This window comes from Solenopsis invicta, chromosome 14 (genome assembly GCF_016802725.1).
Source record: "Solenopsis invicta isolate M01_SB chromosome 14, UNIL_Sinv_3.0, whole genome shotgun sequence".
Lineage (NCBI taxonomy): Eukaryota > Metazoa > Arthropoda > Insecta > Hymenoptera > Formicidae > Solenopsis > Solenopsis invicta.
The window spans coordinates 13,127,594-13,144,051 of NC_052677.1; the positions used below are offsets into that span (position 1 = coordinate 13,127,594).

Here is a 16,458-nt window from a genome sequence, read left to right on the forward strand (position 1 = left end):
TTATTATTATTATTATTATTATTGTTATTATTATTATTATTATTATTTATTGTGCCATATTAATCGCGCGTATTGTCATTTGTAAATCATGCGTATGCATATATATGCCATTGTAACATAATAAAAAAAGAGTGGGCGCTTTCTAATCTCTCTACGTCCCTGCGCAGAAATCGTCCGAAATCTTCTGAATTTTACGGCCTAAACGTAGCACGGAAAACGTGATGGGTCAAGAGGGGTGTGAAGAGGAGGGTATCCATAGAGATAACATCGCCGCTTGCTCCATGTCTATCACCGCGATGCTTTCTCTCTCTAACTGAAGGCCTAAACAATTAAAGGACAATCACGTTAAAAGAGAAAGAGAGAAAGAGTGAGAGAGAGAGAGAGAGAGTTGCGTCAAGATTTTAAAAAATTAAAAAAGCTAATTTTTTCAAAAGCATAATTTGAAGACATTTAAATAATAAAGAATTATGTAAAAATAAAAAGATGGTATATTTATTCGTGGAAAGACATTTATTTCTTCTTCATCATATGATGCGATGTTAATTACAATTATTTTTTAAGTACTGCGTAAAATGAATGTTTCTTTATTAAAGAACCAAATTCTCTCTGTTACTATTAAACATCTTTTTTAAGTAAAAATATGAATGTGCAAAATATGGGCATAAACGTATTGATATGTATTAATATCAATGTTAATGTAAATAATTCAGACTATAATAAATAAAAAATTACGCGAAAGTAGACGTAATTAATCATTTGTGCACATTCATCGACCCCTGTTCTGGATGCAACATACGCGATACGCGTCAGATTTTATTTGCAGCAAAATGGATGTTAGCACGGACAACAACCTACATCCATTTCTCGAGAGATGGATGTGGGTTGTTGTCCGTGCTAACATCCACACTGTTTTTAACGGCGGGTTGCAAAATGGATGTGACACGTAGTTCCCATTCTGACCAGAATAGATGTGCGTCACTAGTGTACGGGAGTTTCGAAGCGTTATAGGAAAAAGGCCGCCGTGGCCGCTCTCAGGTTCCTCTCTGCCAGGTTGCTCTCTGCCTCTCTGCCTCGATGATCGCATGTGATTCGAATTGTCGTCGAAAAAAATCGAGATAAATCGAGCTGCGAGCCGAAAGTCATCGTGATGATCATTCCTGTGCGGTGCTTCACCTGCGGCAAAGTGATTGGAAATAAATGGGAGGCATATCTGGGACTTCTTCAAGCGGAGTACACCGAAGGGTAAGTGCAGTTTTAATTTTTAACCTCAAAACTGATCAATTTACCGGTTGCATCCAATACTGCAATCGCTCAAGTGTTAAACAGCGATCAAGTACGATTGCTGCTTGTTTTTTATTTTTAAATTCAATTAATCATATTCAAAATATTTAGTTACTCAATGAATTGCAGTACTGAATGTACTCATTAAATATATGCATTCATACATGGAGATATAATACATTAATTATCCATTCTTGTTTATTAAATGTTTAATAAGGATAAATGATATGCATCATGTGGGAAATGTACCCATTGTTGTTCGTAAGTCATTCTACAGTAGACAAACGTGGTTATAAAAAAGGTATACATCTATTTCTATTAATATGAATTCATTTCTTACATAATGAAATCTCAGTCTTTTTAATTCCTAAAACTAAAAGAAAAAGATAAAAAGAAAGTTAAATTAAGATTAAAATTAATTTACATAGAATAAAACGTACAACTATACCTTGTAACCACTTATAACCATGTTTACACTATTATAAAATGACTTTAATAGTCAGCTGTCATTTTAGGCTTAATGATAATATTTTAATACAAATTAAACAAGAATGCCTTCTACATTCACAGCTAGGTCTTCGCGCTTGTATTGTTTGTGTGATTTTATATACTTTCAAGTTCAATAAACTGCGCGCCAAATTAATTTTCAGTCATAACACAATTCTAAATTGAACAAGATTAAGTAATGTCACGTATTATTAAATATTAACCATTTTCTCCCCTGAAAAAATAATATTTTAAACAAGAGAAATAGGTGAACTTGATTTTAAAATAAACAATTTGTATGTTATAGAGATGCCTTGGATGCACTGGGTCTGAAAAGATACTGCTGTCGCAGGATGCTGCTTGGACATGTAGATTTGATTGAGAAGTTACTTAACTATGCACCACTGGAGAAATAATTTTAACTGTTATGCTGTTAATAGGCTTGACCAATCATGAGATACCTGGTATACATAATTTAATTTTATATGTTGAAACTGAGCAAAGTACGATCAAAATTGCTCTATTGTTTAGTCTTAACATTGTACATTCTAATATAATTATGTGATACATATATCTCCTATGTAAGAGAAGAGTAATTAAAAGAATATTTCATTTGTAGAACATTTAAATTATTTAGCTTCTTATCTTACAATTCTATGTAGTAATAGTAAACAATTGTATCATGGCAACAGCGCTTTGATGTTTCGTGTAAGATGAATGGAAAATAATTTGAGGAAAAAGTTGCCTTTACAAAATGTAAAATGGTTTATATTTCACATAACTCGAACCAATGCTTTGTGTTACAAACTTTATTACAAACAGTACATTTTTGTTTATGTTTGTACATTTAGTCCGCTTGTAAAAAAGAAATTGGTATATAGATAATATGTTCTATATGTATCAGTTCCGAAGGATATTATTCTGTTAATTTTAAATGCAATGCAGGAAAACTGCGTAACGCACTTTGCTTGAGCAATATTTTTTCCCATACAGATGGTATGCATCCATTTTAGGAATGCAGTTACAAATCCTTCAATTGTCTTTTACGAAAATATTTTTTGCTATTTTTTTTGTGTATGATTTTTACATATAAAACATAAAATTATAAATATAAAATATAAACAGTATTGCATTGCATATTTGAATGAATTTAATAGAAATAGGGGAAAGTAGGGTTATTGTACGCACTGGGTAATTGTACGCTTCGTGGTTTGGCACCTTCCCGATGAATAGAAATTATATCACGACGATATTTGTAGGCTGAAGGCATTTTTTAAATATATAACCATACGTTATATCATTTAAAAACGTAGTTAATTGAAAAAATAAGAAAAAGTAAAATCATGATTTTTCTTGCGATTTTGGCGTTCAGAAAATAAGGCAATAAGTCCGTATTTTTACTTTAGTCATTTAATTTTGTTATACCTAACAAAAGTACGTTTTTTCCTGCGTTCTTTGAGCTATTGTTTATTAAATTTAATTAAATAGTCATCCAGTAATTGTTTATTTATCAAATCAAGTCCGCCGTCGACAATTTTACGCATCCATCTTGAAAGGCGTGAAACCACGTGAGATCAACTATAGTGCCACTAGTACAGTGTAGTGCAGTGTAGTGTAGTTAAAAGAATGGGCTATAACCTCATTTTTCCTCCGCGTCCATTTATCCAACCGCACGTACAATTACCCAAGGCCCGAGAAATTTTTTCGTTTAACCACTTGCTTCTTTTTGCTGAATATAGCATTACCAAATAAAAAATTGTTCAATATGACAATACATAATGATAAAAAAATGTTTAAAGTTTCTATTTCTGTACTCGTATCGATTTCAACTTTAAAAATCACTTCACTGCGATAAATTTCCCTTAGGTGCGTGCAATTTACCTACTTTCCCCTACACTTGATATTTTATCAAAATCTTTCTGCAAAGAAAGATTGTAAAAATTATTTTCATAGATCGATAAATTAGCTTAAAACTTCTTTAATTTCATATAAATGCTGAATTTTCATATAAAATTAAATAACATTCCGATAATATAGAAATGATTTCCTATAGGAACTTTACGCATATTTTAGAATATATTCGCGCGCGTTACGACCGCGATATTTCACTGTCATTCATTTTACTTTGCATTTTCTTCTGTTAAATGAATACTGCTATTGCTCCTAAATCTACTTTTTTAAATTTCTGTCCTATAAAATGTAGTTATAAATGATTATCTTAAAAATTTGATAATTTTTTGATATTTTTCTTTACACACAAATAAGTTTATAAAATAAAAAATACACTAATTCTTTAAATAAGTCTTAAAGATCTATAAATCAAAAAATTTTTAATATTTTTAGAAAATTCTAAAGTCTCAGGAAATACATCAGAGAAAAAAATCTGAGTTAATATGTACAATTGTATAAAATACGTCGAGTCTGTCTAGTAATTTACTGACTTCGTCCACGAGCTCAATATGCTTGATTCATTCTAAAATACCGTTAACCATATCGGGGACAGATTTGAAATGTGGTAGAAAAGTTTATCGCAATATTCTATTGAAACATTTGCACTAGATAAAAAACGGAAAATATATACTATCAACCATACAATTTCACTATATCCATAATAGCACTGCGTGATCCAAATACTAATGCCATTAGGCCTATCACGCATATAATTACATTCTTTAAGGCTACCCAGTTTCCTGGTCCAAAGCCAACATCCCAATAAGTTACAGTCTCGATAAAGACCGGAATAAGAAGCCCCAAAATGGAAAAACAAAATGCACCAATTAGACCGATGAACGGTCCGATTGTTGGCACTGCCACAGCAAGGAGAACTGTAACACGAATTATTCCATAGTATACATCATCAATTTGTAGATATTTGAAAAATAAGATCTCTCTGAATACGTACCTGCACCTGTTACTAGCAATGTCCTTACGATATAATTGGCTAAGACAGGCCTCTTCTTGAAACGATGCTTTACACCGTTCCACACGATATCGAGACACACGTAAAATTGCAAACCAAAAGTACAGAAGACGGCTAGGGCGATCAGTATTTTCACAACTTGCGCTGCTCTGTAAAGTAATGATGGAGACATACAAAATCAGATTTTAAATGATGTACATGTTATTATATGAGTAAAAGTTGTTTCAATCAATTTGAGCCCTTACATTTCTTCTGTCGGTAAATTCAATGTAATGCTATCCTGCGTCGTGTCCTGGTATTTAGCATATCCGAGGAATCCAAGGAAAATATATACAAGCGTAACGCCGGACATTCCCTTATTGAGAACGCCACAAATTCCCACAAAGTGCTGCGGCGTCTTCATGTTGTTTTCTAAGGGCATCACCACGCCAATCGCCTCCATGGCGAAGATAGTGATGCTGAAGAACTGCGGGAAGTTTTCGATCGAAGCTACTAAAGGCACTGAAGACAATGGTGGCATATCCCAAACGAGATAGTAAAATGTTATTCCAAGTCCTGTTCCCATAAAGATGTTCGCTACCATCGAAACTGGCGCGAGATACTTTAAATCGGGTACCCAACTAAGTAAAATTAGTGGCACCAGCAAGTAAACGGTGATTAATCGGATGTTGTAATCACCACTGTCAACATCTTGATAATGCTCGATGATTTGCTTAATGTTAGCAGCGACAATTACTGCGTACACACTGCAGGTGCCGTAATATGTAGTAAATAGACTGATCTGTATGAGATATCTGTTAACAAGAGAAAAATTTATTTGGTAACTAAAAAAGAGGTTGCTAAAAGTGTTAATTATATTATGTTCAATAAATAAAGTTAATAACCTGGAAGGTTTCGCAAACTTTCTTGCCCATTCGGGTCCATTACTAAAAGCTGTCTCGGCAACATCAGCAAATCCCATTTCCGCTTTCCGAGTTTTGTAATAAAGCACATGTGCACATTTGACCTAGAAATGCAGTTATATGTTATTAGTTCTATCTTACGAAAAATTAAACTAGGCTATCTGCGAGGCTAAACACAAATCCTTATCTCTAGAAACTCACCAGAATATACGCACAATGCGTGCACACGAATGCGACGAGTATCGTGGCAAAGATACCAAGGAGTAATCCAGCGCTTTTAAAAGCTATTGGCATAGCTAAAATTCCAGTGCCAAGAGATGCTTTTAACAAGTGCGTCAACGTATCGCAATCCCTGAAAGAGTCATAAATCAGTTGCTTACATATTAATTACACATTAATCGTTGTCGATTCGAATCATTAAATATAAATAACTAAGATAAAAATGCAAATGCTTCTCGACCTGTTATAACTTACGTCATAACTATTTTAAGTCAATGTTTATGGCAGTTCAATCGTATTTTCGAAGTTATTAAAATGAAATATCTAATTTAAGAAAATTATATTTCTAATATATTTTGATCAAGTCTCTGATTTATTTGATTTATACGAGATAAAATTATTTTAATTGGATGATATCATTACTGATATATGATTATCTTTGTTATTTATAATTAAAATAAATACTGTATAGTATATTTACTCTCTTCGCACGAGTACATCGTCAAATATGCAATAGCAAAGTTCGTTCTATGTGTATATCCAAAGAAAATAAAAATACAAACATGAAATAAAAAAATCATATTACGGGATTGTTATATAAAAGGACATTTAATTCTTACGTTGTCGGATTGTCGACTTTACGTTCCGCGAAGGGATCGAAACTCTTTTCATCGCTCAATGCTGCTTCAACGTCGCGTGGGGCAACTTGTACTTTGTATCTGAAATACAAATAAAATACAAAGCTCTTGATAATTCGTTTCTGCATACATCTATGCACTATAAGTCACTTTTTTCATATTTCAAAAAATAATGTTTTCAAATGAAATCAATAGGAGTCTTACTTGGTGGACAGGACGCCGTCCTTGAAATTGGATCCATCTTGAGGCAGGAAGGTATCCAACTCTGTCGACGGCTTCTCGCTTACGTTGGTCTATGTTAAAAGAGATTGTAACGCAATGTGTTTATTGTAATGACATGAGATGGCGTGAATGAGTTGCGCAAGGTACTTATGACGCATATAGAGATGTGAATAAATTATAAATAATACGTAAACAACAGATAAGTTACATATCGGGGCTTACCATTGTAGACACGTTTGTTGACGTACTATCTGCACCTGAAATATATAAGGCAATTAATTCTCTGATTACATTGCTTTGCAAGATTTTCGAACGGAATTTAGCAAAATTTATGAATACATTATCATAATGTGTAACTTCTGTGTATAATTTATACTTCTGTACATATTTTACTTTCTGGCGTTATTGCATTATACTGATATGTTATTGCACAATTTTTAAATATTGCCTTTCAGTAAATTGATAAATCGAACGCCTCCTGATACTTGTACAAATCCGAACTTGGTTTATTACGTAAATTCTTATCTTTCGAAGCGTGACCTTCAACTTTGAAACTTATGTAGACGTAAGGAATGGCATATGCACAATTCTAGACTTACAACCGCGAGTATTATTATTTGTCACTGTTGACAAGTGAATAGACGTGCAAATTTGTTATGTAAAATTGATACAATATATCTCAGTCTTTTTCACAAACTGATAAATCGATTCGTTATGTTTTACCGTGAAAGGCATTATTAACTAACTCGTTATTCTAAAAATTGTTACTATTGTCACTATTGTCATTGTCGTAATTTCCAATTTAATAAAAAAAGGTGGAAAAATTATTGTACAATAATTACTATTGTAAAATTATTTACATTTAAAAAATAATGTTAAACATTAAGACCCAATTATGAGTATTCTGCGTCCGACCAATTTCTATTCAGTTTCTCGAAATTTCAAAGGTAATAAACTATATTACATTTTATTTTATTTGTTTCAAAAAGAAGTACAGACATTTGTTCTAGAAATTTAAAGTATGTTCATGAATTTTTAGACAATTTTTAACTACTAAATAGATGAAAAATTGATCGAACGCGCCATGATGGAGTCAGTAAGGTTTTCCTTTTTCACATATTGTATCATAAGAGTTAAGCATAAAATGCAAAAAAATTTGAAGTAGCAATTAGATCCCGATAGCGTAAAATTTTCAGTTTGATATCTTTTTCGTTTGCTGAGAATTAGATTGTAAATGTCAATCGCGATTAAATAAATTGCGCTGGGCTCGTCGCAATTTAATTATGTCGAACGAAATTATACAGTAACACGAACAACGTTAACTTTTGCCATTTCCGGGTTCGTGAACTCGGCTTCGGTTAGATAAAGTAAATAATCGCGTACTTGTGCGGACACAGATAAAGCGCGATAATCTGACACTTTAATTATTAGAAGAGGCAAAGGGCAAATACAATGCAAAGAAGTCATATAATACGCTCTGTATTTTACAGAGCACAATTCTCTTCACAATGCGTCATTTGTTGAAAGATTCTTCGAGTTTCAAACGAGTTTTTTTCTCTAAGAATTGAATTATCTGAATATTCTCAAGAGATTTCTCTATAAGCAAGTCATTTTTTTTTCCGTTTTACTTCATAATCACATATGTATTTTGTACTTTCTGATATATCACGAATATAATGAATAGTAAATAATAGTATGTAAGTAACACACTGAATATATAGCATAGAGAATACAAATTTTTTATGTGCGTTAAAATGAGCTGATAATGTCCTTCACTTTCGAATCACGTTCGTTAAGTCTTGATCAGCGAGTGTAAAACTGGTAATGTAGCATCTAATAACGATATTATAATTAAAGATTAAATATAGTGACAGGAGTGACTCATTAACCATTAGTGAGACAACTCCCTCCCCCTTCCCAAATGCTCTATTTTGAAACGAGACGAAAAGACGGCCGCGGACGGACGTTGACTTCGCCCATATGAGCAAACGAACAATTACCCAGGCGTATCGATTCATTTTCTTTCTGTAGTAATTTGAAATCGAGTTTGTACTTAATGCGCACGATTGCCAAATATAATTGGCGATACTCTTGCCAGTTGTTATCGCTTATTATCCAAATATATAGTCGACCGTCACGGAGCTCTTACGTTAAATGGCACTTGATCACGCGAGATAATCAAACGAAATAATTGGAAATCGATGTAAGCGATAAGTTCTGTCGGATCCTTGGCCTCTCACAATGGAAAAACTCCAGGTTGTAGAACAAGGTCCACAAATCGAATCGTATCTGTTGCGCGGCCGATTCGGGATTAGGCAACCGATTGTCGTAATTACCTTACAGGCGATATCGAGAGGTCTCATCGTTATGCGGGCGACCTAGTGAAGAAAAAAGAGTTACGAGGGCAGATAAATTGTTGTCGTAATAAGCTTGATCAATTAACGTGTTATTAGTCGACTCTTTTAATTATCCGCTTGACAATTGCTAGGTCGGTCGTTAAACCTTATGGCTTAATTTTCTGTTAATTGCGATTAGTACCACGCCTAAAACGCGATCGAAGAAGACTGACCTCCTTCCGGGACAATTGAGCACCGAAAAACGTCGCGTACATTTTCCGTAAAACCAAGTAGATTTAATCGCACCTGGCGTCGTTTCTCGTCGCCTAGGTTTGGAAAGAAGATTAATTTTAGGCATGCAGAAGAACGAGGGCTTTTCAGAATTGCAAGAGCAAAGCTTTTACGTCCTGTCTCACTCGTTCATGCGTTATTATATTTGTCGTTTTATCGCAAGAAATATAATAAGCATTTAAGTAAAGAAAAAAAAATAAGGTCATACGTGTGCTTAACATTCGAATAATGGCATTGAATAGTTATCGCACAATAGAATAGTAAATGCGTATGAAATTAAATATTTATGTTTTAAAATATATTTATCGACTGCAATAAATTGCATTTGAAATGATCGGGATAGACGACACGACACTTCGTGTAATAAAAAAAATTAATTTTGCTTAAAAATAAATTTAACACTATTTGAAAACTGTAAAGAGTAAGCATATAGTATCGTTGACGGAGTGGTTGATAATTCAGCAAACAACATCAAATTGCAAGTAACGTAGGGGAAACGCGAGTTGACGTAGCAACTATCTTATTCGCCTTATCAAAAAGTTAGCACTTGAAGGGTTGCGTTGTCCACAACTGACAGAGCTTTCGTTTTACCGTACGCCGGGTCAACGATAAATCGTTCATAAATCAACGAACCGAATGAGAAAAAACAAGGCGAACCTTGGAGCTATCTTGTGGGATATGTATGTACGACACAGGTCAGAATCGAAACTGTATACACTGATCGTCCTCAAAAGTATTTACAAGTAATGATAAACACCAGAATTTCTCACAACGAAGATATGATGAAATGTTTAACTAACTACGATTCGCCAGTCATCATCTCCATTAAAATGATAAAAAATCTTACCGAATGTTAGAAAAACTCTTGAGAAATAATCTCAAGATGAAGTGACACGAGATACTCTTAGAAGTACGCTAAAGATACTTGTAACAGGGAGCCGCTAAATATATCTGATATTCGATGAATGTTGAGTTGATGACATTTATAGGACAAAATACCATTCACGTATAAACTTGAAGATTCAACTTCTTGAGGAAGAAGTCAGATTTTGCGTATTTACGTTCTTTTTTTCGGTAGGAATGCGTTATCGATTTTAAATAAAACTGCTGTTTCAGATGTCTCAAATTAGCAGTGTAGAAAATGTGTCTTTCAATCGGTTAACATTGTTAATGGTCCGCGCCGCCGGCGTGATATTTCACACGTTAAAGAATGTGTTAACGCATTACTGACCATTGCAAAATATTGGAATTCAAGGAATCCGAGCAAACTCGGAAAAAGTTTACTTTTCAACATTTCACGAGAGAATCTAATGGTGATGGGCATCGTCCTTCGCAGAAGCAAAAAAAAAAAAAAAAACTAAGAGTTTCAATATGAGAACCGCTAAACTGGTTTACTACCTGACTGGTTTACTCCGAAAGTCGCTACCTGCCTCAAGTCAATCCATCTTTTCTTTCCGCCCCCACATCCGGCACGTCAAGTCACACCTGTGTCAGCGCTCATTATGTTTTAATAAATTTACGTAGCGATAACGATATGACGCCTTTTCCATGATGCCGCGGAAGAGATATGCGCGAGCGGCTACCGGCAATCATCCGAAATATCGACACACCGTTACATCATGCGAATGTACTGGCGTAACGATAAAGATACCATCGCCATACAAGTCGCGACTCCTTCATGTAGTTTCTTTCACGAGCAGCTGCTGTATTCAAGGAAATACTAACTCGTACGTGTGACTCATTTTGGTCACAAGTATTGGGGAGTACTTAAGATATAATCGATATCTTAAGATATCAATCGACTAGACGTAATTGTGGCACAACATTATATAATAGATAATATTAAAAATAATGACAATACAGTAATAATAATGACGACGACAATAATACGTGATAATACTATACAATACTACACAAGCTTGCGCACACTTGATAACAGGTACGAGAACCATAAAACTTTTATGCAAGAAATATTCAGTTGAATTTCTACAAGTGTTAATTCTACATATGTATACATATATCTCAACTATTTTTACTTTTCAATTTAAAATACATTTTTTTATAAAAAAAAATGAAAAAAAATATATAAAAATATTTTTATACGTGTATGTAGAACATACAGAATTAAATATAATTAGAGCAAGAAAAAATATATACGTAAGTTCGCGCAATAGATCATATATCTTTTTTTTTTATAGTAACGTGACTTGCTCTTTATCTTTTCGTTCCAGGTCCTACTATTCCACGAATTTCTCATACTCTTCGAGGCCTCGTGCGCATGAATGACGATCCAAAAATATCGACGCGGGAAAAGGCTGAGAATCGCGGGCGAAGTTTTCGTGCCGATATACCACGATGTACAGGTAAGAATCGAAGAATCGATCGAGGGAACGGGACACCTCACCTGCCAAGTCGTTCGCCGGTGATAATTCCTACGTGTTGAGAACGCCTAAGAAGTCCGTTTGCTGATGGTTACCTCATTCCTGAGCGCAGGCTTGTTCGACGATAGGCGCGAGTTTTGGAACGCGCTGTTCTCATGCGGTGCGGTGCCCACGCAGGTTCACGAACCGTTCGAAAGACCGCGGCCAACTGCCGCCGAGACCTGATTACTTAGCTACTTTCCACCGCCACATCGCTTCCTTTACCGCGTCTTCGTAGGTGCCACCATCGCCATCTTCCGAGACTTTGTGGCAGAGGTCGTCGTTCGGCTGTTATCGATTCCGATCGCTCTTTCGAACTTCATCGTGAGCGGCACAAACCCGAGGTTTCACTCAAAAAACCTTTATTTCCGAAATTACTCCTCATGAGTAAGAGTTTCAATGCATTGCAATGTGTTGCATTATTTCACTTGCGAGACTTTTCAGGAAACATTGCATCCTCCGCTTCGCTCCGTCGTTGCATCATCCGCTCGAAAGAAGCGATCGTCTCGTATATCCTAGAAATAAAAGACGCGACTTTAAAAAAATAAAAAAAAAAGGTGAACTTGCACAGCTTGCGCGTCGTCCCTCACCTAAATCCGTATCGTGTGACGCGCCAGAAATGGCGGGCGCGCGAAGGCTTCTAACAATAAGTCTGGCTTGCACGTGGCCTGCTGACTCCTCGATTCGAATGCGCCTGGCGCATGATGAAATTTGGCGAGCCGATGTCACGACGCTCGCCGCTGTGACGCGCCGAGTTCCGTTACGACGTGTGCCATGCGTTATTCATTATCGCGTACAATGCGTGCAACACGAGCGTGTGAGATACGCGATTCTCGCTGTCGCCAGGAAATATAATCAACGTCTATCTATATAGACGTTATTTATATAGACCATCCGGAATGAAGGAGTGCGTGGTGCCGAATAGATACATCTCTCTTTGAAGAAATCTGCTCAACATTTTACCTAGATGCAAAGAAAGCATTTGTAAGTATAATATATGTTCGATAGAAAATCATTCCGAAAAATTTTATTTAACTTGAAGTGCTACTGTAAGTAAATTTTCACCCAAATGTTAATTCAAATTTAGTACAGCTTTTATTATTAAAATTGTGGTAACTTAAAATAACATTTAACAAGATTTTGTTTATAATAAAATAGCGTTAATTTAGTTAGTCTAATACTTTGCAACTTACAAAGTAAAACAGTTCTTAAAAATGTGAAAAATTCTGAAATTTTATTGGCGAGTTTTCACCAGAGTAATATTGATATAAGAAAAATATGAGTAGCACTTCAAAGTTAATGCTTTGTAATTGAATTAACTTATTGGAAACCAGTGATCTCGTAAGTTTTCATTTCGGTTATTGGAAATTAGGGAATAGGCATCTTGGCAAACTACGTGTACTTCTACTGGACACTTTATAGCCGTCTGAAGTATTAATTGGTCCTCATTTAGTAGGGGCGATGGCGGGACTGCAATTTCGTCCAATCGAGCATTGATCGTTCAATAGGTCGGATGGACAACGTAGACAAGGTCACGCGAAAGACGGCCGCTCGTGTTTGCAAATGATCGCATGACGAAAATTACCAATTCGTCCGCGAATTAGCATTTTGCGTGAGAACGCTAACTATGCCTGAAATTAAATATCCGGAATATTAGACCGGTAACACGATAAGAGTGTATACGATAGTTTTGTCGCTGTGCCAGAAAAGTCATGTACTAATTACAACACTCTATTGCTTGTATTCTATTCTATATTTTTGTTGAAAATGATATAACTACTTGTAATTCAAAAATATATGCCGGATATGCGGCAGCATTTAAAATCCAAGACTTTCTTTAAGAGAATTAAGATATTAGAAAAAAATTTCAGTTTTCCAGAAATCTAAATAAAATCTATTTCGATTTAAATATAGCAGAAGAGTATTTAAAGCTTGAGCATAAAAGAGATTCGAACGATCTAAAAATATACAGACGTAACCTTAATATTTACTTCTAATTTCACTGATGTTGCATCATTCTTCTGAAGCCGCGAATTGCTATCTGCAAGAAACAAACAAGAATAAATTATTAATTAGATCGATATGTGTTACAAATTAATATGCTTATTTTCTTGCCCATTCTCCTATCAATGATTTAAACGACGAGTTAGAAACTTGAACTTGATAAACGAAACAGTGTCAAGTGTCAAGTCAATTAGGCAAGCGCAGCTGTCAGTTCTACCAACGATCTCTCGAGCACATATCCAAATTTCCTGTCCACGTTCAAAATTGATCTTCAGTAAATTTTCACGTACTCGCATTACATTATTTAATTTCCGAAATTATTTAATTAATAAAAAGTTCGTAATGCTGTCAACTCGCAATTAACCAATAAATTAGAATCATTTAGAAAGAGTAACTTGTTCACGTAACGTCACTGAAAAAAAAAAATTGTAATCATGTTAACTAATGGAAACAATAAAACGCTCGTGACTGATAGCCGCGAAGAAGCCCCTGCGCTATGCAAGGAGCACTATCTCATCTTGGTGGAGTTGTACGTGAAACAGGTGTCAGGCGATCGCCTAGCTAACCTGAATCAGATGTTTTACGTACCTACCAGCGTTCATTTTGGATTCCTTGACTTTGTGAATGAGAATGATCTAATAGTGACTCCGGTAGATCCCCTTTTCCAACCGCAGGTGGGCATTAATGAAGTCGAAATCTTCAACGTTGGAAAATCAGTATTATTCGCCATCGATTCCGAGGCGGCTACGAACCGCACTGTAAAAATGATCATAAAATTCACGGTGAAGAAGCAGATGCCGGATTCGATCAAGCCACATGTTCTAATAGGTACTGGCGAGCTGGATCTATCCGGTCAATATGCGGCTTTACGAATAGAGATGATACAAGATTGGAAAAATTGTGTCACAACATGCAAAGAGTTTGAGGGTCAAGTACCGTTGATTTACAATGGCAACTTGTCGGGCAATCTGGACGTCTTTGTAAGAATCTCCGGCCTCGGACAGATGATCATCACGGAATTTGACGCCCCAATCGCGCAAGATCCCTCAACGTTTGTTTTCGGTACTGGAGAAGCCGATCAGATTTTGTTGTTGAAGTGTCACGAAGTAGATTCTCGTCTCATTGATGTCTTCGAGGATTCCAGTGAAGACCTTCAAAGGCCAATAAGCTGTCCCGTGTGTATGCCAGAGAAGTATCTTTGTGTACCATGTGGAAAATTAGCTGCTGTCGAAAAGAGGGATGAGAAAATAAGGAAGAAAGAAAATGACGCCCTGGTTGAAAAAAAATTAAAAGATATAGTACGTACTTGAGAAAGAAAACTTCTCGATTAGCCATCTAATCTCGTCAGTTCTTATTTTTCAGAAGAGTCCTAACCGATATCGCGATCCAGCTCAACTGTGCGGCAAGCCGGTAGTTCTCAAGGTATCCGGTCTTTTTGACAACAGCGACGGCATTGGCGGGAAGAAACCAACGGTAACGGTCGCTGCGGAGTCCGCCGCAATGAAACCTGGCGATGCAACTGATCCTGACCATGATATTTTCGTTCTGAGAATTGGTAAAAAGGGTCTCGTCGGCGTCGGCGAGAAATCTGACATACAGTTGGAGATGAAGACCCCAAAAGGACCTGAAAGAAGACCCCCGATTAGATATGAGACCAGGGATATGCAAACAGAGGGATATAAAGAAGAACTGCCGAAAGAAAAAAAGAAAATTAAGAAAATTAAGAAGAAAAAGTAACGCGTTTCATTATTCAAATACGAGATCCAAGTCCTGAGAAGCACGAATTCTTTCTTAGAGATTTATATTACAGTGATATTTTTCTTATTGTCGATTTTCGAATTTGATACAACCGTTACGCAAAAAATAGACATTTACTTAATCGGTTAAAAATTTTTTTTTACTAAATTGTAATAAAAGAAATATCATCAGAGGAAGAAATTATACAAGATCAGGTAAATCGAACTCAAATTGTTTTGCTTTTGCATGTTATGTTCTTCTTCCCTCATGCTACAGTCCTACTGTCGACTGTCGAGAACATAGCTTTTGAAATTCGAACTTGTAATGCACTTCAGTATAATAATTCGTATAAATGTCAACCTAAAATTTTTTTTACTATCAATGACAATCAAAATTAATTAAAGTGATATAAACAATTAAATCAAAATTGTTAAAGTGTGATTTATAATCAACGTCAAAGTCTTATTTACTTTTAAAAGACAAGTAAATATAAAATAAGAATAAAGTAATACAAATATGTATTACATTAACCGCAACATTTTTTAAATCACATAAAAATAACAGAAAGAAAAACTAATGGAAGACGGACACCTGTTTTTGATTGAATTATTAGTCGATACAGTCAATATTCCTAAAATACGCGCGATTTACGATGAAATACTGCCAGCCAAAACATGCGTTTCGTTTCAAGTAAGAGCTCTATACTTATTAATTATTCGTTTATTAATTCGCTAATATACTGTAATAATTATTATAGATATTGAACTTGCCCTCTATTAAAATCTATCAAGAAACACCAACAGAAGCTTGCGCCTGTATTGACAATGGATCACAAGTCTTCAAAAAGGGCAAATCTTGCTTATTTGCTCTTCCAGACAGTGCCCTACAGAAACCATTATGCAATTTTCCTGTAACAATGTCCGTTTACAAAGAACTACCACCAGGAGTTTTGCCGGACGTGATGTTAATCGGTCAGTAAACTTTTCCCTGTCTCATTTTATT

At 35.2% G+C, this 16,458-nt stretch overlaps 3 protein-coding genes across 5 annotated transcripts; 2 read left to right on the plus strand and 1 right to left on the minus strand.

Annotated features, from left to right (window-relative positions):
* The first annotated feature begins 985 nt into the window (after positions 1–985).
* On the plus strand, positions 986–2,396 carry LOC105208210 (DNA-directed RNA polymerases I, II, and III subunit RPABC5). The gene is made up of 2 exons (XM_011178004.3): positions 986–1,242; positions 2,075–2,396. The coding sequence occupies exons 1-2, from the start codon at positions 1,148–1,150 to the stop codon at positions 2,181–2,183; spliced, it is 204 nt and encodes a 67-aa protein (XP_011176306.2). The 5' UTR covers positions 986–1,147; the 3' UTR covers positions 2,184–2,396.
* A 1,333-nt stretch (positions 2,397–3,729) lies between these two features.
* Positions 3,730–12,443, minus strand: LOC105208209 (proton-coupled amino acid transporter-like protein pathetic). The gene is made up of 10 exons (XM_011178003.3): positions 12,306–12,443; positions 11,700–12,230; positions 6,891–6,925; positions 6,651–6,739; positions 6,429–6,527; positions 5,791–5,941; positions 5,572–5,693; positions 4,933–5,481; positions 4,670–4,836; positions 3,730–4,592 (listed from the first exon to the last, which is right to left on the minus strand). The coding sequence occupies exons 3-10, from the start codon at positions 6,891–6,893 to the stop codon at positions 4,351–4,353; spliced, it is 1,422 nt and encodes a 473-aa protein (XP_011176305.1). The 5' UTR covers positions 6,894–6,925; positions 11,700–12,230; positions 12,306–12,443; the 3' UTR covers positions 3,730–4,350.
* Positions 12,444–12,482: 39 nt separating this feature from the next.
* Positions 12,483–16,296, plus strand: LOC105208208. Of its 3 annotated transcripts, none has more exons than XM_026139905.2 (4): positions 12,483–12,699; positions 13,088–15,017; positions 15,082–15,671; positions 16,214–16,296. In XM_026139905.2, exons 2-3 carry the CDS (start codon positions 14,154–14,156, stop codon positions 15,454–15,456), a joined length of 1,239 nt encoding a protein of 412 aa, XP_025995690.1. In that variant the 5' UTR covers positions 12,483–12,699; positions 13,088–14,153; the 3' UTR covers positions 15,457–15,671; positions 16,214–16,296. The 3 variants fall into 3 exon arrangements, with proteins under 3 accessions (XP_025995690.1, XP_011176304.1, XP_039313546.1); XM_011178002.3 differs by having other exon boundaries at positions 12,504–12,699; positions 13,169–15,017; XM_039457612.1 differs by having other exon boundaries at positions 12,659–15,017.
* The last annotated feature ends 162 nt before the right edge of the window (positions 16,297–16,458 follow it).